The following is a 22,795-nucleotide window of genomic DNA, read 5'->3' as shown; positions in this document are numbered from 1 at the left end:
GCGTGTGCGGCATGCAGTACATCGGCCAGACAGAAACTCCGTTCAGGTTGCGATTCAACAACCACAAGGCCCACGTTCACACACTGCCAAACCTACCCTTTTCTAAGCACCTATGTCTGCCACAGCACTCATTTGAAAGCATCCGGGTCATCCTCCTACAGTCGGGTTTTCAAACCGGCCGCCAAAGAGAACAAAGGGAATCGTATTTCATACATAAATTTCGGACATTAACCCACGGCATTAATGAGAACTTGGGCAATTTTGCCTTCCTCAAAAACCTTTCCAATTGAGAAAGAAGCTCCCGTCTGTTATTTTCCATTTGTTTTCCTTTTATCCTGCTCACCATGCGCCCCCCCCCCCCTCTTCTTTACTCCACGCCGGTTTCCCTTTTTCCTCCTTGTCCTCCAAGCTCCCTTCTCGGAATTGTCAGCGGTGGGACGCGCGGCGCAGGCGCCCTCTGACGAACGGCCGGTGGTTGCTTTCTGCGGCGGCTAGTTGCGGGATCGGGTTTCGACACGGCGTCTGGACGACCGCTTTTCCGCCGCTGAGGCGACACGCTGCCCTCGTAACGGTCACTGGTGCCTCTTGAACAAGGCGTAATGATGCGGCCTTGACAGCTGACAGTAAATTACATTACAAGAGTTCTTAACATCTGCACCGCTGGGGAGCGGGTCATGCTTTGTGCGCCTTTGTGTTTTGTTTCAGTGTATTCTGGTGTTTTCCTTTTTGTTATTTTCTTGTTTTCTGTGTTTTCGTTATTTTCCCCTTGTGCTCGAACTTCTCGCTTCCGCAGAGGGAAACCTTTCTTGCTTCAGTCTTCTCGGCGAAAATCCAGCTCTGCTGCATGTCTCTCACCTCTGTATTTTAACTAGCTTTTTTTAACTTGTTTCGCATCCATTCTCCTTTCCCCTTAGTGGACGCCGACATGGAGAAAGAGAGAGAAAGTGCCTCCTCTCCCTCTGCATTTAGGAGCGTAAATGCGCACATCTGTGTATTCATTCGACTTTACCCTGATGAAGGACGGTCCACCGTCCGAAACCGTTGGTGAATAAACCTAGATAATCGAACCAGTTGTGACCTTTTCACTTGGCATATATATATATATATATATATGTATACCACCCGCCGCGACACCTCCTATCCCTCTACCCCAGCGGAGCACATCTGGTGAAGGGGGCGGCAACGGCAGCGGCGTCGCTAGCAACGGCGGCTCAATGTCGTTCGTCGGCCACGGTATACGGCATATGGCTGAAGTGCGCGACGAGCCGAAATGGCTCGCTGGCTGGCGTAGTGTTGCTTTCGCAACAAAATTTGACCAGCTGGGGATCTTTAACGTCCACGTGTGCTGTGAAATGTCAGTGGAGGGTAAAGAAAAAAAAAGGAAAATGAAAATTGGTTTTTGGGGAAATGAAAAGGCGCAGTATCAGTGTCACATATCGGCGGACACCTGATCCGCGCCTTAAGGGAAGGGATAAAGGAGGGAGTGAAAGCAGAAAGAAAGAAAGAGGTGCCGTAGTGGAGGGCTCCGAAATAATTGCGACCACTTAGGGATCCTTAATGTGCACTGGCATCGCACAGAACACGGGCGCCTTAGCGTTTCGCCGCCATCGAAACGCAGCCGCCGCGGTCAGGTTCGAACCCGAGAACTCCGGATGAGTAGCCGAGCGCTCTAACCACTGAGCCACCGCGGGGGGTCCACTTTAAAGATCCCCAGGTGGTCAAAATTATTCCACAGTCCTCCGCTATGGCACCTCTTTCTTCCTTTCTTCTTTCACTCCCTCCTTTATCCTTTCGCTTATGGTGCGGTTCGGCCATCCGAACTAATTTTCATTGTTTGCTCGTGCTAGTGACCCAATGATACAAATAAACAGCAAAAACAACAAGCTGGTACTATTTCATTCTATAATCTTTGGGTGCTGCGCTCTACCTCTCTTGTGAACAGAAACAAGGGTTGGGAACGAAATGGCTCCACTGTGGAAAACTACTGACAAACTCTGGTAGCACACCAAACAGGAATCATCAAGATAAAAGAGTAAAATAGCAAAGAGAAAACACTCGCACCAGCATTGTACAAGCGCCCACGCATTTCGAGATATGATCGTCGTTCACAGCTGTGTCGGGTTCACGTGACCGTGTCACTGTTCATATGATCTCTATATTGCCCACGCTTCACTGCGCACCTTGGATAGCGACACGTTGTCCTCAGTGGCTAACGAACAGGGTTTGGATTCATTGGCCTCTCAGTGACGCAGAAAAGATAAACTGTGATGAGGCCTACGCAGAAGTACTAGGAGTATCTAGGAAGGCAGTGAAAGAAATATGAAAATGTTGTAGCTGCTCACCGCGGCAGTTGCACGGCTCCAGAAGCGGCTGCTTGCGGCCGCCGAAGAAGCAGATGCGGCACATGGGCTCACCATCGCTGCTCAGGCTCAGCGAGGAGTCGGCCAACGTGTGGCCGTCCAAGTCGCACACCGATGAAGTCGAGTCGTGGCCAGTAGTTGAGGACCCAGACTCCTCATCCAAGAAGGACCGTGACGAACCCAAGTCTTCCTTTGCGGCCGACTCGACGTCCAGACTAACTTCCATCACCCCACAAGTCGAGGCTGCCGAGGCCGGCGAATGAAGGGCCGCGGGGGCGACCTCACTAATCAGGGCTTCGTCCACTTCCAGGACCACGCTCTCTTCCTTGATAGGGCTCATGACGACAACCATGCTAGAGAGAAGCCGCTCTTGCCTTCTGGACTGCCTAGCTTCGGGCCTACAGTAGCGTTTGCTTGAGCCCGTGTTGACAGTCATAGGGCGAAGAGCGGAAGCGTGGACCGTCGTTCGCAAGGTAGATTTGCGGACGCCAAGACGTGGCAAGTTCTGTTTTGCTTGCGGCGTTCTTCTTCTTCTTTGACCGAACAACTAATGACGCATGCATTGGTAATCGTCGTCGTCTTCCTTCGAGTGGCTGTTCCAGTGGCTTGCCCGGCTGGCCCCCATCCCTGCGCGCCTTCGCTTTGGTTTATACCTATAGAGTTTAATAAATGGCCAAAGCGCAGCGTTCAGTAGATGCGTTCTGTGCACACGAGCGCTCGCGCGCCCTTCTTGTGCCACTAGCAGCCTGACAACAGGTGAGAGGGTTTTCCAATGTTCGCGGGAGGACGCGAAAATGGCAGTGCGCACGGCGCGTGCCTCTTGAGCTCTGCTTGTGTTACTATAAAGTTCATTATTCAATGTTAGCGGGCTTGCTAGTCAGCACATGTTATCTGTATTCTGATATACTACATCGCTAGCAATGCTATGCCGAAAAATGCTCGCTTTGAAATCAAAGAGCCTATTTTTTAAAAAATCGTGTGAAGTGTTAGGTGAAACATCCTTTATAATTAATTTATTTTAGGTAGTCAGCCCAGCAAGAAAACACTTAATATTCTGTACTACATATTTTTCTTACATATTCGCTGTAACGCCCTCTTAAACTGCCCTTATCTCGCATTATCTGCAATTCTTTTTATTTTTCTTTGTATTTTGTGCTTTGAAAATTTTCTTATTTTCAGCCGTCCCCTTCTTTACTTTTAATCGATGTAACTTTCATGTTTAAGCGGCCCGGTTCGCGATACTTTTCATTCGATTTAATAACTCCCGCCATATTATTTGCTTTTTGGGGAAAGGACATGGCGCAGTATCTGTCTCACATATCGGCGGTCACCTGAACCGCGCCGTAAGGGAAGGGATAAAGGAGGGAATGAAAGAAGAAAGGAAGAAAGAGGTGCAAAAGTGGAGGGCTGCCGAATAACTCCTACCGCCCGGGGACCTTTAATGTGCACTGTCTTCACACGGCACTCGGGCGCCTTTGCGTTTCGCCTCCATCGAAACGTGAACCGACCTCGTCGGCCGCGAAAAAAAATACGAAGAAAAAATGTGTGAGCCTGCTTACCTGTAGGAATGCGAAAGCATTGAGCTGTCTAGAACGTGGGTTGTTGTTGTTGTTGCCGGAAAAGATGATGGCACATACCCACGGTGGGGAATTGGCCAGGGTTTGGTGCAGGTCCAAACAGGGAATGTCTAATCCAAGTGAATCTCAACCGGCTTATCAATTAAGATGATTGGGAGTGAAAAGGAAAACCTTAATTTGATTGAGCATGAGGAAATCGAGTTGTAAATCAAAGAAACAAAGCTGTGCGAGTAGAAATACTAGTGTGAGGATTGATAAGAAAGCAAATAATTTGGAGAGAAGGAAATTTAAAAATAAATAAATAAATATAGAAATTAACACAAAGATCTCCCGGTTGCACTGATATACTTGTGGAATAGTTGGCACACTTGCCAAATAGCATGCCCTTTGACGGTTGCACCGAATGAGAGGAGGACGGGAAGAGTAAACGGCAGTCCTAATTGAGCGAGCGGATTATTCCGGAGCCCTCCACTACGGCATCTCTTCTTCCTTTCTTCTTTCACTCCCTCCTTTATCCCTTCCCTTACGGCGCGGTTCAGGTGTCCAACGATATATGATACAGACACTGCGCCATTTCCTTTCCCCAAAAAACCAATTATTATTATTACTGCTGTTTAAACCGCCGGCAGTAGAGGTTGAAATTATCTATGGATTCAACGTCCCCTCATGACGCGTGGGTTTTAAGGCGAAAGCCTTTAATGGCTCATGACCTGAGACCTGGTCCGGTCTCAGGTAGAGGACCCACTGCTAAGCGCTGGAAGGATGTTATAAATTTGCACATCTTAAGCCTGAACTAGGACTTGCAGAAACGTAACCAGTGAAGCATGGAAGCGAGGCCAGCGGACACTGGCCTCGCTTTCGGTTGCTGGCTACAGAAAATGAACAGAATTTTGTGTTGCTGGCAACAGAAAATGCTCGATGAATCTAGAACGCGATTGATATATACTGAAGTACGTCTGCGCAGTTAAAAACTTGTCTGAATATGAGAGGGCGAATGCGGGCTTCAAGGTAAAGCAGATTGGTAGCCACAAATTTTGGAAAATCAAGGAACATGCGAAGCACTTCTCGCGCCAGAAGGACGAGGGGACGAAGATTGTGAGCAGCCGAGCCAAAAAACAACTCAGATTCGAATTCGAGGTTGTGTCTGATATGCATTACGAAAATCATTAAAGCTCATCTCTCCGCATTCCGGAGCAGTTACGACACAACCTATGCAGCTTGCCCATGGCGTAACCCATTTCAGGTCGACATGGTCAATGAGAGGGCATCCCGTGAGATTGCCGACATAAATGAACGACAGATATTTTAGAGATTCAACCTAAGGAATTGGTTGAAGTTGATATCTGAGACAACAACAGGATCCTGTATAAGGAAAAACTTGAGCAGGGTTTAATGGTTTTACTCAAAGGTCGAGCGGTAGCATTTTGGCAATTACACGGGCCAAATTTGAAGGCCGCAATCGTTTTGGGCACGCTCAATTATAGTTGGACATCGATTTTGGCCCGAATCAGTCAAGGTGACATTATAGGGATGCCACAGCCAAATTTTGGCACTGCACAGGGAAAAATTTGCAGGTCGCCATCGTGCTGGGCACGTTCATTTATGTTTTGACATGAGCCATGGTCCAAATCAGCCAATGTCAGTCTCTCAAAGTCAATCTGTTGCTATGCTGTGCTTCTCAAGGTTAAATCAAGAACAAGTCAGACTCTGAATAATGAGCGACTTTTGCGTTGCATAGAGCTACTACTCTAAAACAAGGGCAGCGCCTTTTTAATATTTAACGCGATGTCTAAACTACTCTAGCATTGCTCTACAGTACACAGATACGATTGCAAGAGATCGTAAGAGAGAGAGAGAGTATGTCAGGCGCAGCCGCATCAAACGCAAAGTGATTCGCATAGGCGTAAGTGCGAACAATGCTATGAATAGGAATAGAACTGAGTAGTGAACTCAACAGAAGCAGTAGTAGTACTGGTAGTATGTCAGGCATTTAAGAGCCCTCTTGTCTTTCAGTTCTTTAAGGGCCCAGCTGGTCTTTCTAAGTCAGAAGCACAATGACCTTTCCTCGTTCCTTACTGCTGCCGTACTTTTTATAGTTAAAAATGTCGACAGCTGATACATTCTCTACAAATTCAGTCTGCTTACTCGCACGTACCTTCTTTATTTCTCCAGCAATGGAGCTCACTGCCCACAAAGAGAACGACGAAGCTTAGTGACCTCGAGCGGCCTTCGAGGATTGGCGCCGGTACGTACGGCCGTTATTTTGGCATATTATTCGGATCCTTGTGATTCTGTTGTGCACGCATGAAACATTGGAACACAGATAGTAGTAGTAGTAGTAGTAGAAAAGATTTATTCGAAAAAGGTAGGATAGAGAAGCGAAAATACAGATTTTGGGTGGAGTCCGTATTTCAGGACCCCAATGTCCACCGGAGTTGCTCTTGCTTGGGGATATCAGCTTTCGCTGCGTCGCCAAGTCAGAACTGAGCAGGGCAGACTCCCACTGTTCCTCGGAGTGATGTTTGTCTAGTTCGGGGGGCTTGGGACCGGAGCAGCCCCATGTTACATGACATGTTGTTGGAATTCCGCCACACCAGGGGCAGAAGCTGTTATATCTGTCGGGGAAGATGATGTGGTACGTGTTTAGGTTAGGAAAGGTGTTCGTTTGCAGTTGTCGCCATTCCCTCGCCTCTGCCGCCGTTAGCTTACGGTGTGGTGGGGGATAGATTTGTCTTTGTGTTCGGAGAAGGAGGAGGCGCTCGCCGTAGGTAGAGGGGAGAGGGGTGAAGTCGGGGAGGTCAGTCGCTCGGTCAGTATATCCTCGAGCTAGACTGTCCGCGGCCTCGTTTCCTTCGAGCCCCTCGTGCTCAGGAGCTCAAGTGATTTGGTGCTTGCATGTGGAATTTTGAACTTGTGGGGTAGTCAGAATGGGAGCGACGGAGTGTGGAAGTCTGCCAGAGAGGAAGACGCGACACGCGGACTGGGAGTCGGTAATATTTTTTAACTCATTTCCCGTAGCATCGCCGTGCTGGATTGCGAGGGCAAGTGCAGCAGTTTCTGATACTGTGGGAGAGCAGTTTCGTAGGGAGGCGCTGGCCATTTCCTTGAAATTGGTGTCCAAAACGACCGCCACCGCGTTTGTTGAATCGGGGTACATGGCGGCGTCTACGTATATAGCATTTTGTGCCTGTCGATGTGTGCGGCGCAGATAGTCCACTCGCGCCTTTCGTCGTCCCTTTTGTGAGTCCGAGTGCATGTTCTTCGGGAGTGGAGCTACATACACGCGAGTTCGCAGAGTTGGGGGTAGGTCTCGGTTATCCTGGACGGCGCGTATGTCAGCCGGGGAACCCACTCTTTCCAAGATTGCGCGTCCAGCTTTGGTGGTGAGGAGGCGTTCGTTTTGCGATGCTAGGACGGCTTCTCGAATTTCTTCTATTGTGTTGGTCAGTCCCAGGTCCTCGAGGTGGCAGTTGGCCGTGTACATCGGGAGGCCTAACGCATGTTTGTAGGCGGTACGGATGATGGCATCTGCTTTGTCTCGCTCATTCCCCAGAAGTGGTAGGAATGGAAGACCGCATGACAGGCGATTCATAAATAGAGCCTGTATCAGTCAAATTGTATTTTCCTCTCTCATACCTTTTCGGTTGCGGGTGATGCACTATCTGTGTTTGAACACAGCGCCGCAGGGGCTGATGCTGCATTTCTTCACAATGGAGAAAACCGCTTCGTTGGAAACAATGAGCGAAGTTATACGGCAATGCGTGAAACGCTGTCACTGCGTAGCTCTTGTGTATGAAGTACCAGTCAAAATTTGCGCCTGCTAATGTGCTATTATTGTGGAGAAATTTTGTTCCCTTAATTTCCCGCCCATGAATATCGTCGATGGCGAACTTAATATTCCTGCATATGAAAGCGGCTGTTTACTACTCTCTATGGAATATCTTCTTTTTTGTGGATAAGGTTGAGCTACTGATTTTTTGGCATCTCCGTGAAACTCTGGAAAGAAGACGTACATGCCCTCTTACTAAGCGCTCGCGACACTGCACACATGCGAACACAAGCGTTATTTGATTGTTTTATAAACGTGCTCACTGACATGTAGTCCTTTCCTCTCAGCTTGTTTTTTTTATGTTGAGCATTAATTAGCGATATTTTTTTTGCCACAGTCCTGCACAAATTTCTGGACAGGGCATTATTCAGATGGAGTCCGTTTGCATAGCCAGTCAGCGAAGAATGATTTCTGAATTGCAAGTAGGTGCCCAGCAATATTTTCTTTTATATAAAGTGAGGTTCTTAACTCATAATAGGCATGCAGACGGACTTGGCTCGTTCTCTCGTCTGCCGTGCCGTTTAGCAAAACAGACAGTGAGCAGCAAATGTGAGTGGTAGACAACGGACAGACAGCACACAGCGCGTTAAGTCTGATGCTTCAAAGTGTGCTTACTGTCCAGTCATTAAAAGAGGATGACTTGCTGTGTCTCTGGAGCAGACGCTACATGTGTGAGCCGTCAGCCTGCACACCCGCGCAATTCACTCGTGAGGAGAGCTTACGCATGGATGCTATCGCCCCATGCTCAAATCGTTTCTTGAAGTGGATGAAATGTTCTGTGCGGATAAAAGTGAGAGCGTGCTGCTCGTTCATTGGAATCGTAGACAAGAACAAAGACTTTTTATGGAAACTTTCGTAGGGTAATTTTGTTTCGATCAATGTGTAAAGCGGTGAACCGGCGTACCGCAAATCAGGAGGCTGGATCACTGGATCCAACCAATAGAAACGCATATCATGCATGCAACAGAACTGCTTCTTTTAAGGCACTGCACGCGTAGGCGCACGCGGACACTGACTTTACTGTGACGCAAGCGGCGTGTGCAATGGGCTCTTTGTTTTGCGTTTTTAACCTTTATATTTTGGAGAACAAAAGTCAATAAAGGTGTTATGCCTTCAGCTTTGAGTTCTACAGTTTCTTCGCGAGAGCTTTTCTCTCTTGGGAAGGCGCCAATGCCCTTTAACGACATCAGATTAGTTGCGCCTTCCTTCATGATATACATACCTTTCTGTTGACATTACATTGCGCGACATTATTGTAATTATTGGACATTAGAGAATGAAAGTTAGCTTCATAACCCGGGGAATTCTTCAGGACCATAACTTTGATTCAGGCTTATCGTTGGTTAGTAGGGAAGCCCGGAGAAGTTTTTTTTTCAATTCTAAACATCGCCACCTAGCATGGCTCTAAAGTGTTTGTTGTAGCAACGCAGGGAGCCGAACGTTTCCAGCCAGGCATACCGCCAAATCCAGGGCAAACAGCGCCGCCGCTGCAGGAACCAGTAAACGAGCGACATGAGCACGGAGGAACCCTTCGCGTGCGAGTCGACCACAACGGTGGCGGTGGAGATGTCGCCGGAACCGCAAGACGCTGAAGAGGGCGCCGTGCACGGAAGTGCCAGCAGTCTGTCCGTTGGTCCGGCGTGCAGGATCTGCTTCCGAGGATGCCTCGAAGAAGCGCTCGTGGAACCTTGCAAGTGCCGAGGTAGGCAGCGGAACGGCGTTCATTTAGGCCTGTTGTCATCAATTTAGAGCCCACTATGGGGCCCCTTTAGCACCACTTTGTAGGGATTTTTTTGCAGCCTTAAACTCGTCCACTCTATTGAATCTCTTCGCTTCATACCCTCCTGGGGTGTCTGGCTGTCGTAGGTTAACTGGAACACCAGCTCGTCCAGCTCAACCCATGGCACACAGTACTGAGGGATTGATTTGTGCTCTTGAAGGAAGTATAGCTCTTGGTCCCGAGCTTTGGAGCGATGGGGACGACAGTTCCTGTGGACTTCAAGGAATTTTGGAGAGTTCATCATGAAAAACGATCCGCGCTTCACAGCCTTCAGTCAAAAGCTTTGGTCGTCTTATTTCCAACAAAGCCTGTAGTAGTGCAGTGTTTCTAAAACGTGCGACACGGATATTATGATTCGTGAAGAGATCTTAAGTCTCAGGACTGCATACTTGTTTTAATTGAGCTCGTACAGAATATTACAGAAAACTAAAATATTTCATGAACTTCAGCTAAAAAAAGCAGTTGTATTCCTTTATATGAAGTGAACTGGGCGCTTTATAATTGAACAGATGTGGCAAGACGAATACACAGTTAAAAATGAAAAAGGCGCCTTATTATTGCACAACAGTGGTTGACAGCGAAGTAATTATTATTTAGGTTGCATATCGCAAGCTGTTTGCAGTGAATTGTTTTATATGCTGTAAATTCTGCATACCCTGTACAGGCGTAGCCTGGAGTACCTGAAATATGTACAAATCTTCCTCATAAAGGGCGTGCGTTCAGGAAGCGTTAGAATGATATTGTCACAAATATTGTCGCACAGCACACGGGTGCCTTAGCGTTTTTCCTCCATAAAAATGCAGCCGCTGCGGTCGGGTTCGAACCCGGGAACTCCGGATCTCTTAGGGCGCTCGAATACTGATCCGGAGTTCCCGGGTTCGAAGCGGTTGCGCTTTTATGGAGAAAAAACGCTAAGGCACTCCTGTGCTGTGCGATGTCAGTGCACGTTAGAGATCCCCAGTTGGTCGAACTTATTCCGGAGCCCTCCACTACGGCACCTCTTTCTTCCTCTTTTCGTTCACTCTTTCCTTTATCCCTTCCCTTACGGCGTGGTTCAGGCGTCCTCCGATATATGAGACAGATACTGCGCCATTTCCTTTCCCCCAAAGCCAATTCTTATTTTATCACAAATAGGTTGCAGAAGCAAAAGGGCTAGGCACAGGCCGCAAGCAGTCAAGCAGTGTCCTAGCTGCAAGAGCACGCGCGTCTCACTTCTTTGTCCTCAAGGCGTCGCCCGGGAACACCTGGCGGCATTATTCCCCCTCCCCCTCCAAAAAAGGAAGCAGAAACGGGGGTGCACTTGGAGCGATCGGAAGGAAAACAAGCGAACAAACGATCACGGGCCGCCGAACGGCTGCAGGCAAAAATACAACGAAAGAAAACGCGAAAGAGGCGCCCGTTACTGCGTAAAGTAAGGCTTCATACGCAGTACGAGCACGACCTGAGGCTGAGGTCGATGGCGCGAACTCGGCAGAGTACCATCGGGGAGGACTTCATACGTCACATCCGTGATGCGGCGCATCACTGTGTATGGTCCAAAGTAGTAGCTCAGGAGCTTCTCCGACAAGCCGGGGAGACGTACCGGAGTCCATACCCACACTTTGCCGTCGGCGCGGTATTCGACGTGCCGATGTCGTTGGTTGCAGCGTTGTGCATTCGTTGCCCGCTGCCGGGGGATGTGCATACGGGCCAGTTGGCGGGCTTCCTCTGCGTGCCGGTGAAATTTCTGGGCGTCTGACCGTCAGGGGGGCACGGAAGCATGACGTCTAGGATAGTTTGTACATCACGCCCATAGACGAGGCGAAACGGCGTAAAACGAGTCGTTTCCTGAATCGTCGTGTTAAAGGCAAACGTCACATATGGGAGGATCTCATCCCAAGTCTTCTGCTCTATGTCGACGTACATTGCGAGCATGTCCGCTAAGGTTTTGTTGAGGTGCTCCGTGAGTCCATTTGACTGCGGGTGGTATGCAGTAGTCTTGCGGTGGTTCGTGTGACTCAGCTGGAACACCTCATGCATGAGCTGCGCTGTCAACGCGGTACCCCTATCGGTGATAACGGAGGACGGGGCACCATGTAGTAAAGCAATGTGGTGTATGAAGAAGTGCGCTATTACAGAGGTTGTACTGCGCGGCACCGCCTGGGTTTTCGCACAGCGCCTCAAATAATCAGTCGCAACTATAATCCACTTATTGCCAGAAGACGACAGCGAATGGGCCCAGAAGATCAATGCCGACTTGGTCAAAAAGTGTGCAAAGTGGCGCAATTGGTTGGAGCAAACCTGCGGGCTTTAGCGATGGTGACTTACGACGCTGGTACTCACGGCAACCTATGACGTAGCGGTGGATGGTCTTTGCAAGTTAAGGCCAATAATAGGCCTCACGCATTCGAGCGAGTGTGCGTGCAAATTCCAAGTTGCCAGAGGTGGGTTCATCATGACACGCTGAAAGGATGTCGTCGCGGAGGTCTGTCGGCACGACTAGGAGGTAGGACCGGTCACTGTTGCTGGAGTTTTTATTGTACAGTAAGCCATTGGGAATGTAAAAAGAGGACAAGTGGCGGGAAAAGTGTACAGGTAAGTTGGAAGCATGGCACTTCAGGTGATCCATGACAGACCGTAGGTCAGCGTCAGCACGCTGCCTTGCCACCAAGTCCGAGCTGCTGATCACGCCTAGGAAACGATTGTCATCCTCTGAGCTGTCATCAGCTTGCTCGACGGGTGCGCGTGAGAGCGCGTCGGCGTCTTCGTGTTTACGTCCGGACTTATAGGCAATTGTGTAATCAAATTCTTGAAGGCGAAGGCTCCAGCGTGCTAGGCGGCCTGATGGGTCCCGGAGATTGGTAAGCCAGCACAAGTAATGGTGGTCGGTGACCACTTTGAAATGACGACCACAGATATAAGGCCAAAATTTCATCCTGGCCCAGACGGCCGCGAGGCGCTCCTTTTCCGAGGTGGAGTAGTTGATTTCGGTGCGCGAGAAGATGCGACTCGTATACGTGATCACACGTTCCACGCCTTCTTGACGTTGAACGAGGACGGCACCAAGCCCGATGTTGATAGCGTCGGTGTGTATCTCGGTAGCAGCCTCCTCATCGAAGGGAGCCAGCACAGGGGTAGTGTGCAGCCGTTGGCGCAGCTCTGTGAAAGCAGCCTGTTGCTCGGCAGTCCAGACGAACGATGTATCGTCGCGTGTTACACGGGTGAGGGGCTCAGTGATCTTGGAGAAGCCGGCGATTAAACGGCGGTAGTAGGCGCACAAACCCAAGAAGCGCTTGAGCGTTTTCTTTGTAGTAGGACGGGGAAACTTGGCTACGGCGTCATATGCCATCGGCGCTCACAACATGGCCGAGATACTTGAGCTCTTGGTAGCCAAAGTGGCATTTCTCGGGTTTAAGTGTCAAGTCGGCCAACTGCAGGGCATCCAACACGCTCCGCAGACGTTCAAGGCGTTCGTCGAAGGCTTCTGAGAACACCACCACGTCATCTAGGTAAACTAAACAGGTTTGCCATTTCAGGCATGCTAAGACAGTATCCATCATGCGCTGAAACGTCGCTGGCGCAGAGCAAATGCCGAAGGGCAACACATTAAATTCATATAGGCTGTCGGTTGTGATGAAGGCAGTTTTTTCGTAGTCACGTTCATCAACCTCAGTCTGCCAATATCCGCTCTTTATGCCGATTGACGAAAAATATTTGGCGCGGCGAAGTCTGTCGAGTTAGTCGTCAATGCGGGGGCAGCGGGTAGGCGTCTTTTTTATTTATCGCATTCAGCTGGAATTCAGCGCGTCTCACTTCTTTGTCCTCAAGGCGCCGCCCGGGGACACCAGGCGGCAATATTATAAGTTTAATATGCGTGCGCCATCATCCCCTGGTACCAGATTGGCAGCACCGCGTTGCCCACTATACTAATCTCTGTACCTGGCGGAAGCGCAATAGAACTGTCAACGCCAGATGCACTCAGCAGTCTGTTGAAAAAATGACGACTCCAATGTTGAAAATATATGAAAATGACCTAGATGGACATTCAGGGTACAGCGATGCAGCAAAGCTTTCATACCTCGCAGTGGTTTTTCTAATTACATTTTACTATGAGAGCTATGCAACTATTTTTAAGCTTTTATTCTGTCCTTAACTTCGCCCATGACCTCCTCTGTTCGGCCTCACTGTGCCGAAAAAGTTCCAGGTGACGGAAATCTCTCGCCATTTCCGATTTTGTTTTTATCTCTTATGCGGTGCCGTCACCTTCAGTTTCTGTGCACTTTACTCACCACCCCGACTGGCGCAGAACAGAGCCTCTTCTTCCGCACCCTCCTTTTTTTTCTCTCTTTGCTCGCCGTAGCTGCTTGCGGTGGACAACAGAGCTTATCCTCCCGCCTTCGTATGTTTTGCCTTTCTGTCCGAAACGTCAATTCGAAACTAATCTCTACCCAACTGTTTCATTTCTCAACCTCGCATATATACAGCGTGCTTCTTTTAAATGCTTACAGATAGTTACTTTAAACCCTAGAAAAGATACGTCGGTGCGTTCTGTGCAGGTGGATTATGCATCAAAGCAGATGTTATGTACGGGAGAGAGCTCGATGATTAAACGATGAACTAAAATTGACAAATAAACTTTTCTACTTTTCCTTCCAAGGTCCAACATTATATTGAGAAATTGAAGGTAGTCAATGTAGAATCTAAGTCCTATTTTTCTATTTTCTTTATCGGCAATGCATTGCGAAATATTTACCGTCAAAAATGCGCATTTTTAGTTCGTAAACTTGGCTGTTACAACACGTACCCTGCGCTTTTCACGGTAACCACACTCAGGGTGGTTCCGGAGCTAACCATGTTTCGGTCACGATTTCCTGTTCTGTCGCCATACCCTCTCCGTTCCGCAACAGGCTTCATGCAATTAGGGATGCCACCGCTATCGCCTCACCCCCGTCCTTTAACGTTAACCCCTGTCCTCTTGCGTCTTCTTACGCGGTCGTCTTACACTGCTTCTTTCAGGCTAACCACTCTCCTTTCTGGTTCCGGTACTGGTAACTCTCCGGTTGCGCCTTTCTACGCTCTGGCCATTCCCTCCTCCTTCTACCGTAACCATCATTCTTCTCTTTCCGGGGTAACTACTCCCCGGATGCTTCCAATGGCAACTACCCCTCGGTGGCGCCTTATTATGCTCTCGCTACACCCTGTCCCTTCACGGTGACCAACCTCCGAGTGATGCCGTTGGTAACCTTCGCTCTCCTCGTAACTTACTCCTTTCATGGTAATCACCTTGCGAGTGGTTCCGATGGCAGTGCACCTACCGGTACGCTTAATACTAATGCTACGCCGACGCGAAACATAGGGGTTAGGGCATAACATCTATCGCTGTAAAAAAAAGGAGTGTTCTGAAAGGAGCTGTGCTGGCGCAAGCTGCTTGTTGCGCGATATAGGTGTGTTTCTTCTACCGCTTGCGTCGCTTGTGGTCTGACTTAACGGAAGCCTGAATTCGAAATGAAAGCTATAGGCACTCAGCAACATGGTCTCAAAGTTGAATAGGCAGTGGTCTTTCCGTCTTGGTGCGCCTCAAAACAGGCATAGAGGTAACAAAACCTTAAGTAAGGAATGAAATGAGTGCGTAAATTATAGTTTTGTACAAACAACACGGAGAGCGATTTCGAACTGCGACATGGCGGTTCTTCAATGCGCTGGCCTGGGCGCTCCCTGCAGGAAGTATCGGCCTGGTGCACGCTTCGTGCCTTGAGAAGTGGGTCTCGCAGAGGAGGAGCCCGCGCTGCGACATCTGCGCTTTCGCCTACCAAGTGGAGGAGCGGTCAAAGGTGCGTGAGACTGCGCTAACTAGTTCCTGTTAACAAGGGCTTTTTGGAGCAGCAGGACATCTTTTAGTGTGGTAGTGGCGGTGTTTCTTAAGCGTAAAAATGAAAGTGCAGTAGATAGATAGCAGGAAGATGCGATTGTCCACAGCACTATTTGAAAAAGGGCCGGATGAACCCTCAGATTGCTGATCAACGTCTCGACGCATGGACATATCGCAAAGTTGTAGTTGTTTACACCTTGAATGCCCTCTTCTCAAAAATCTGGTGTGTGCACCGATGCTTTCCGTCTACACCTTGTTGTTGCCGAGGGAATGAAAAGTTTTGTTAAAAGCTTTCACCCTAACAGCGGCCGGCATGAAGGAGATGCGGCTGAACTCGCACCTGTGGGCGTGCGATGCCCAAGTAGCTAGACACCAAGACCCATATGCCAGAAAGTGGCACGGATGGTATGGACCGAAAGGAAAACAAAACACGAAAGGCTTAGACTTTGAAAATAAACAAGAATTTGCCCAACGCTGCAGGAACACGGCTCGCAGTCGCAGTAACATGGCGGCTCGGTCAGTACGGTGATTGGTCTCGGCAGGGTGTTTGGTTGGGATGGGCACTCGTCTGGCGTGGATCCAGCGGCACCACACAGGTTCACCCTGCCATGGCCGTGGAAGTGGCGCTCAGCGCCATATTCATGAACTGTCTGACTGCTGGAGCTGCATTCTTGGTCCCGAACAGGACAGCAGTGCCGACACGGCCCGGCTGCGCGCACAGCACGGACCTCTCAAGAAACCGCTCCATATTTGACGGACCTCGCCCGTGCTGCGTCGAGGCAGCCTTTCGTTTTAGGAGCGCCTTCTTGGGACATTACAACGCGATAGGAACGCATCAATGTGAGTGGGATGAAGAATTCGAATGTGCCTAACCTACCTAGCGCCAAGAAGCGCACCAGCGTCTTTCTGCGCAATACCAAGTACCACAAAGACCGACCGGCCGATTTGGAGTCCACCAGCCTGGAGGACGTCCTCAGACGACAAAAGACACCAATGGGGCTGCCTGTGTGTTTTCTTGTGTCTAGGATAAAGTGGTATGGCGCTGTTTACACCTGATGCGTCATCAACATCTACACCTGGTGGGCATGCCGACCCCTTTGCTCGGTGCTAGTTCACCCCACAGTTCCTGAAGAAGAAGAAAGTGGGGGCCACAGCGGATTTCAGAGTTGGTAGCAACCTGGTGAGCAAGCTCTGTATGATCTGCAGACAGTTCTTCCGGATCAGATCTTCCGGAGCAGATCTGCGAGATTCTCATCCTCTTCCAGGAGCTCTGTGACGAAATGATTGTCAGTACTTTCGCGACCTTGGTTCCGGACAGCTCAGCACAGTCGGAACGACACCGCTGTTCAGCCCACAATCGAATCGCATCGGCCAGCCGCCCACGCTCGCTTCAGAGATCAATGTTCTTCTTTTCACTTTCAACCTGCCGCGGTGGCTCAGCGGTTAGCGCGTTCGGCTACTGAGCCAGAGTACCCGGGTTCGAACCCTACCGCGGCTGCCGCGTTTTGATGGAGGCGAAACGCAAATGCGCCCGTGCGCTGTGCGATCTCAGTGCACATTAAAGATTCCCAGGTAGTAGAAATTATTCCGTAGCCCTCCACTACGGCTCCTCTTTCACGCACGTACACAACAGGCAGAAATGGGGAGTCGCGGAGTCGGCCTGCCAGAAATGGAACGATTCCAGGATAAGGCTCAAGCATATGGGGTCCTGAAATAGGGGTCCCAACCACGAATCGTTTTTTTTAACGAAAACCAAACTTTTCAATAACAGAAGAGTTCAGCTTAAGTTAAGGACAACGCAGCGAGCCATGGAAAGAAAAATGATAGGTGTAACGTTAAGAGACCGTAAGCGGACAGAGTGGGTGAGGGAACAAACCCGGGCTAATGACATCGTAGTCGAAATCAAGAGAAAGAAATGGGCTTGGGCAGGGCATGTAATGCTAAGGCAAGATAACCGCTGGTCCTTAAGGGCAACGGATTGGATTCCAAGAGAAAGTAAGTGTAGCAAGGGGCGGCAGAAGGTTAGGCGGGCGGATGAGATAAAGAAGGTTGCAGGCAAAGGATGGATGCAGCTGGCAAAGGACAGGGTTAATTGGAGAGACATGGGAGAGGCCTTTGCCCTGCAGTGGGTGTAGTAAGGCTGCTGCTGCTGATGATGATGATGATGAGCCTCCGACAAGTATACGTCCGATAGCACAGCGCTTTGTGTGCACGAACAGCTGTGGTGCTGCGCATTTGAAATAAAAAAATATGGTCGTAATCAGTGGGTTGGTGGAGTGGGAGGGCTCATTTGACTGGATCGCACAGAAGTTCACTTCCGGATTTAACTGCCGTACCTGCATCATATTTAAATTTTATCTTTGCCTCAGTAACACCTGAAATAACGCATTTGGAACTTGGCGGGGATTTGCTGCGATAAAATGCCGTCGCCGTGATTTGCACACTGCACGCTTTTCTTCGCCCAGTCGTACTTGGAGATGCTGTGGGACCGCGAGGCCCGAGCCCGTCCCCTGAGTCACCTGTTCCGTGCTGTAGGCCTGTTCCTGTGCGTGCTCTTCTTGCTGCCCGTGAGCTGCGCCTTCATCGCCAGCCTGCGCTACTCGCTCATCTCCGTCTCGCTATACGTGTTCAGCGTGGGCCACAGCATGTTCTGGTTCCGCAGGCCCGTCCTGTATTTCATGTGAGTGCAGAGAGGGCGTGATTCCCGACACCTCCTTCCTCCCTTCCCTGCCTCCCTCCCTCCTTCTTTTCTTCACTTCGTTCTTACTTTCTTCCTCCCTTCTTTATTTCGATCTTTCGCACATGTTTTCTTTCATTCTCTCCTTCCTCTGTGCTATTTCTTTCTTTCTTCCTTTGTTCCTCTACTGACCGCAGCGGTGGCCTGGTGGTTGAGCATCCGCCTCGCATGCGGGAGGTGCGGAGCTCGATCCCCAGTGCCGCCGGGTACACACCTGTGATACAATTGGTACAACCTTCCCCTGGCCTGGTGGTCGGCATAATCAGGGCGAAATGCTTGGCAAATGCGTCTTTGTCCCCACGTTGAACAAACGAAAATACCCTGTGCCATGGCGCTCTTTTGCCGCAGACGCCATTGCGTCATAAAAATCATCATTATCCTTTCTTTCTCTTCTTTATTCCTTTCGTTATTTTTAGTGTACTAGCACTTAAGTGGGAATTCCGTGCATTTAGCCGCTGTGTTTTTTTGGTCTGTCTGTCTAAAGCTGATATTGTGGCAGGCTGCTCACCTGCTCACCGGGTTGGGGGTGACCTGCCCACGTATATATATATATATATATATATATATATATATATATATATATATATATATATATATATATATATATATATATATATATATATATATATATATATATATATATATATATAAAGCGGACCGCAGTTGGTTTCAGTCGCTCGTCGCGGTCTGAATGAACCCCCGGTCGTAACCTGGTGGTGGAAGGTGCCGGGTATACAGGTTCCTCGAAGACGGATCCCCTGCTTCACCTTCGCGGGAGACGCGGCATTGCTGGTATGCCACCTTCTGTCCCCATGATGTCCCTGGACGGCGCCTCTCCGAGGTCTGTGCCCAGCAGTTCGTGGCAGCATTACCGGGAACAACGGACGTTCGCAGGCTCAGCCAGCGACGACGTGTATGAATGGTTCACCCACCACCTACACGTGATTGTCTACAATATGTGGAACTCCTCCGCCTGACTTGCCAACGTCGTGTTTTGCCTAAACGACACGGCCTTAACGTGGTACGACAACCACGAGGATTCTTTCACGAGGTGGGACCGCTTTGTAAAGGAGCTCAAGGAGTGCTTCTGCGACTCAGTCGCGAAGGAGAAGCGGGGTGAACAAGCGCTTGGGCAAAGGGCTCAGCTTCCCAGTGATAATTGTACGGAGTACATTGAGGAAATCGTCAAGTTATGCAAGGTCGTCCCTCATGTCATGACAGAAGAAGACAAAGTTGGCCATTTACTTAAAGGATTCGCCGAAGATGTCTATAATTTTCTTGTCGGAAAAGAAAGTCTCGAGTCCGTGTCCGATGTCATCCAGCACTGCCGCACGTTTGAGACATTGAAAATGCGTAACTTAACACCAAAATTTGGCTGTCTGGATGGAGTGACGGCGGTGGCAGCAGTTGACACACCATCGTCATGTGATCGGGCTTCCACGATGTGCCAGATCGTACGCGAAGAGTTGACCAGGTCGCTGGAACTCACACAGAATTCCTCAGCTCTCCCTCCTGTGTATCACATGCGCCCTCCTCCTGCCAGCCCCCGTTAACGCAGCGGACTTTGAGGGGCACCGGGTACCCCGAGGGCGGTGGCCGAGCACCATACCGCGATCGCCCCCAGAGCACCGGTCCCACTTTTACCACCATATGCCAGCCAGTCCTTCGTATGACGACTACTTGGCGGCGCAGCCTGCTGCTGGTTTCTCTCTTGTGTGTTACCGCTGTGGCCAATCCGGTCACACCTCGCGATTTTGTCCTCGCCGACGACAGCCATCCCGTCACGGCTCCTCTACCTATCCATCACGGCAGGATTACCATCCCGTTCCATCTCGGTAGCTATCCTACTCACCTGACTCCAGCAACCCATGGCCTGCACATATACGGAATTGTTCGCCGGCATCGGATAGAAGTGTGACACCGCCTCCAGCTTTCCGCACTCGTTGCTCTTCGTCACACCGACGCCGCTCCTCCTCGCCTCCGCCGGAAAACTAGCCAGCGCGACGGACGGGCGTGAGGTCGCCGGATTTCTATCGCTAGAAGAGACACCCCTGCCTGCAGTGATGTCACAGAACAAAGTGCACACACTCTCATCTGAGGCATTTCATATTCACAAAAACTCCGACATATGCGTCAGCACACCATCTGTTGTCATCCACGATTGTGAAATTCGGTATCTTAAGTCAACACAGTGACTCGTCTTGTCATTCTGATGGTAGGCGCATGCGCTGCTGGCTGCCTTGTGTGAGCTATTTAAACTTATGTGTTTTTTCCAATAAACTTCAGTTGATAGTAGCGCTTGTCCTTCATTTTCTTTCTCTTGGTGTCCCCCGTAGTAGCGCTTTTGAAAGTTTTAGAGCAAAGTTCATGTGCTAGTGGATGTGTACCTGTTATGGGTTTAGTGGATACTGGTGCTACTGTTTCAGTTATGAGTGCTGCGTTTAAGTGTCGCCTCGGACAAAGTGTTGTTTCGGTGGGATAAAAATGTCCAGTTTTGTGGTGTGCGTGGCGAACCGTTGCGCGCAGTTGGAGTGTGTAGTGTTAAGGTTTACTTGCGTGGTGAAATGTTCAGCACGGAAATGGCGATGCTCGCCCGGTCCAAGCACGACGTTGTTCTTGGCCTCGACTTTTTACACATGTGTGGCGCTAACGTCGACTGTCACTCCGGTGAGCTAAGCGTCGGCAAATGGTTCACGACTGGCCTTGTTGAAGGCTCGTGAAATGAAGATAGTGTGTTCGGTGTTACCTGAAATACTGCCGTGCCTCCTTCTTCGGCTGTATGCGTGCCGGCTTCCTACCCCGATACCACTCTCGACGTGTTTGATGCGACTGCGGAGCCGAATCCTTTGGCCTGCATGAAGAAGAATATCTTGGTTCCTCATGCAGTGGTTACCGTCACCAACGGACGCACTGAACTGTGTGAACTCTGGACAGTGAACTGTTCGACAGAATCTGTAGTTCTGTCTGAAGGCCTGAAGCTTGCGTCATGCAGCCAGGACTGGCTGATATTCGTTGCCTTGGTCACCAACGCCTTGGGTGCAGCAGCACGAGAGCTTTACGACGAGTCGCATTTGCTTCGAATGGTCTACTACTCGCTTTCCACGCATGAGCGCGGTGCTCTGTTGGCCATCCTGCAGAGTCATGGACCCCCCTCGTCATGGACCCTACACAGGGTTGACACTGGCGCCTCACATCCGATCCGACAAAAGCCCTACCTAGTGTTACCGTCTGAATGCAAGGTGATCAATGAACAAGTGAATGTGATGTTAATCAAACGTGTTATGCAAGAGTCATCGAGTTCCTGGGCTGCTCCGGCAATTCTTAATCGAAAGAAATATGGATCATAGCGTTCCTGCGTGGATTACCGTCGTCTAAATGCCGTCAAAAGAAAAGACATATACCCCCTCCCTCGAATCGACGATGCTATCGACTGCCTTTTTTGAGCCTCCTACTGCTCTTCTATTTATCTCCGGTCAGGGTATTGGCAAATCCCCATGCATCCTGCCGACAAGGAGGAAACAAGGTTTATTACACTTGACGACTCTTTCGAATTTAGTGTAATTACATTCGGCCTTTGTAATGCGCCCGCCACCTTCGAGAGATTTATGGACAATATACTGCGTGGTTTGAAATGGGAAATATGCATGCGGTATCTAGAGGATGTCATTTTCGGAAAGACATTCAGTAAGCACAACGACCGGTGAGCTCTCATCCTGGACTCTACGCGGAAAGCTGGTCTTATGCTTAACTCTAGAACGTTCCACTTTTGTGCGCGTGAAGCCTTAGTGCTTGGACACCTCGTTGTAAAGAAGGCGTCAGACTTGATCTAGCCAAGACTGCAGCTGTCGAGTCGTTCAAGGCACCAAAGTCTGTCAAAGAGCTGCGAGGTTTCTTGGGCTTATGCTCGTACTTTCGCCGCTTTATTCATTGCTTTGCGGACATCGCATACCCTCTGACAGACCTGATTCAGAAAGATGCGGCTTTCAGATGGACCCTAGAGTGCGACTCCGCCTTCCATCAACTAAAATTCCTCCTCACGTTCCACCCTGTACTTCGCCACTTCGATGCCTCCGCGCCCACAGAGATTCATACCGACGCCAGCGATGTTGTTGTTGGCGCTGTGCTCATCCAGCGCTGCGACAACAAAGAGCATGTCGCTGCGTATACAAGTAAATATACGCTCACCGGGCAGGAGTGCCTCGCCGTCGTCTTCGCCATGCAGCGTTTCCGTTCATATCTATACGGACGCCCGTTCACCATCGTAACCGACCAACATGCCCGCTGCTGGCTCGTTCACCTTCGTGGCCTGCGTGGGCGGCTTGCACGGTGGGCTTTCCGGCTATAAGAGTTTGACTACGCAGTCATCTACAAGAGCGGTCGCTGGTACGCTGACGCGGACTTTCAATTTACTATTTCACTGGAGCAATTATTATTTCACTGGAGAAAGAACTCACTGTACATGCTGCGGAGAGGTGCCATGAAGAAGGCGGCTCTTCGATAGCGACGGAGTCCTCGACTAAAGCGCCGAGCTGTTGTGCCAACATTTTGGCAAATATCCACAGCCCACGAACTGCTGGAGTGAGATTCATTGCTTGGACGCGCAGTTGTAGCTACATTTCTTGCAATTATGCAGAAATCAAAATATTTGCATTACTTATCTGGCA

The 22,795-nt window shown here is 49.8% G+C and overlaps 2 protein-coding genes across 3 annotated transcripts in view; one reads left to right on the top strand and one right to left on the bottom strand.

Moving 5' to 3' along the window:
• The window catches only part of LOC144118965 (E3 ubiquitin-protein ligase MARCHF2-like), a 33,975-nt gene extending 30,910 nt beyond the window's left edge, over positions 1 to 3,065 (bottom strand). Inside the window, exon 1 of the mRNA XM_077651724.1 lies at positions 2,343 to 3,065. Coding sequence (XP_077507850.1) covers positions 2,343 to 2,796 — 454 coding nt within the window. The 5' untranslated portion in view covers positions 2,797 to 3,065. The remainder of the gene's footprint in view (positions 1 to 2,342) is intronic.
• Positions 3,066 to 6,130: 3,065 nt separating this feature from the next.
• The window catches only part of LOC144118964 (E3 ubiquitin-protein ligase MARCHF3-like), a 30,747-nt gene continuing 14,082 nt past the window's right edge, over positions 6,131 to 22,795 (top strand). Inside the window, exons 1-4 of one of the 2 annotated variants that reach the window (XM_077651722.1) lie at positions 6,131 to 6,182; positions 9,197 to 9,468; positions 15,247 to 15,356; positions 17,860 to 18,074. In XM_077651722.1, the coding sequence (XP_077507848.1) occupies positions 9,279 to 9,468; positions 15,247 to 15,356; positions 17,860 to 18,074 (515 nt within the window). In that variant the 5' untranslated portion in view covers positions 6,131 to 6,182; positions 9,197 to 9,278. Of the gene's footprint in view, positions 6,183 to 8,275; positions 8,316 to 9,196; positions 9,469 to 15,246; positions 15,357 to 17,859; positions 18,075 to 22,795 lie in introns of those variants that run through there. The other variant, XM_077651723.1, reaches the window with a different exon arrangement.

This window comes from Amblyomma americanum, chromosome 2 (assembly GCF_052857255.1).
Source record: "Amblyomma americanum isolate KBUSLIRL-KWMA chromosome 2, ASM5285725v1, whole genome shotgun sequence".
In the NCBI taxonomy this organism is placed as follows: Eukaryota; Metazoa; Arthropoda; class Arachnida; order Ixodida; family Ixodidae; genus Amblyomma; species Amblyomma americanum.
The sequence above is the reverse complement of the archived record's forward strand: the minus strand, read 5'-3'. Positions and strand labels throughout refer to the sequence as shown.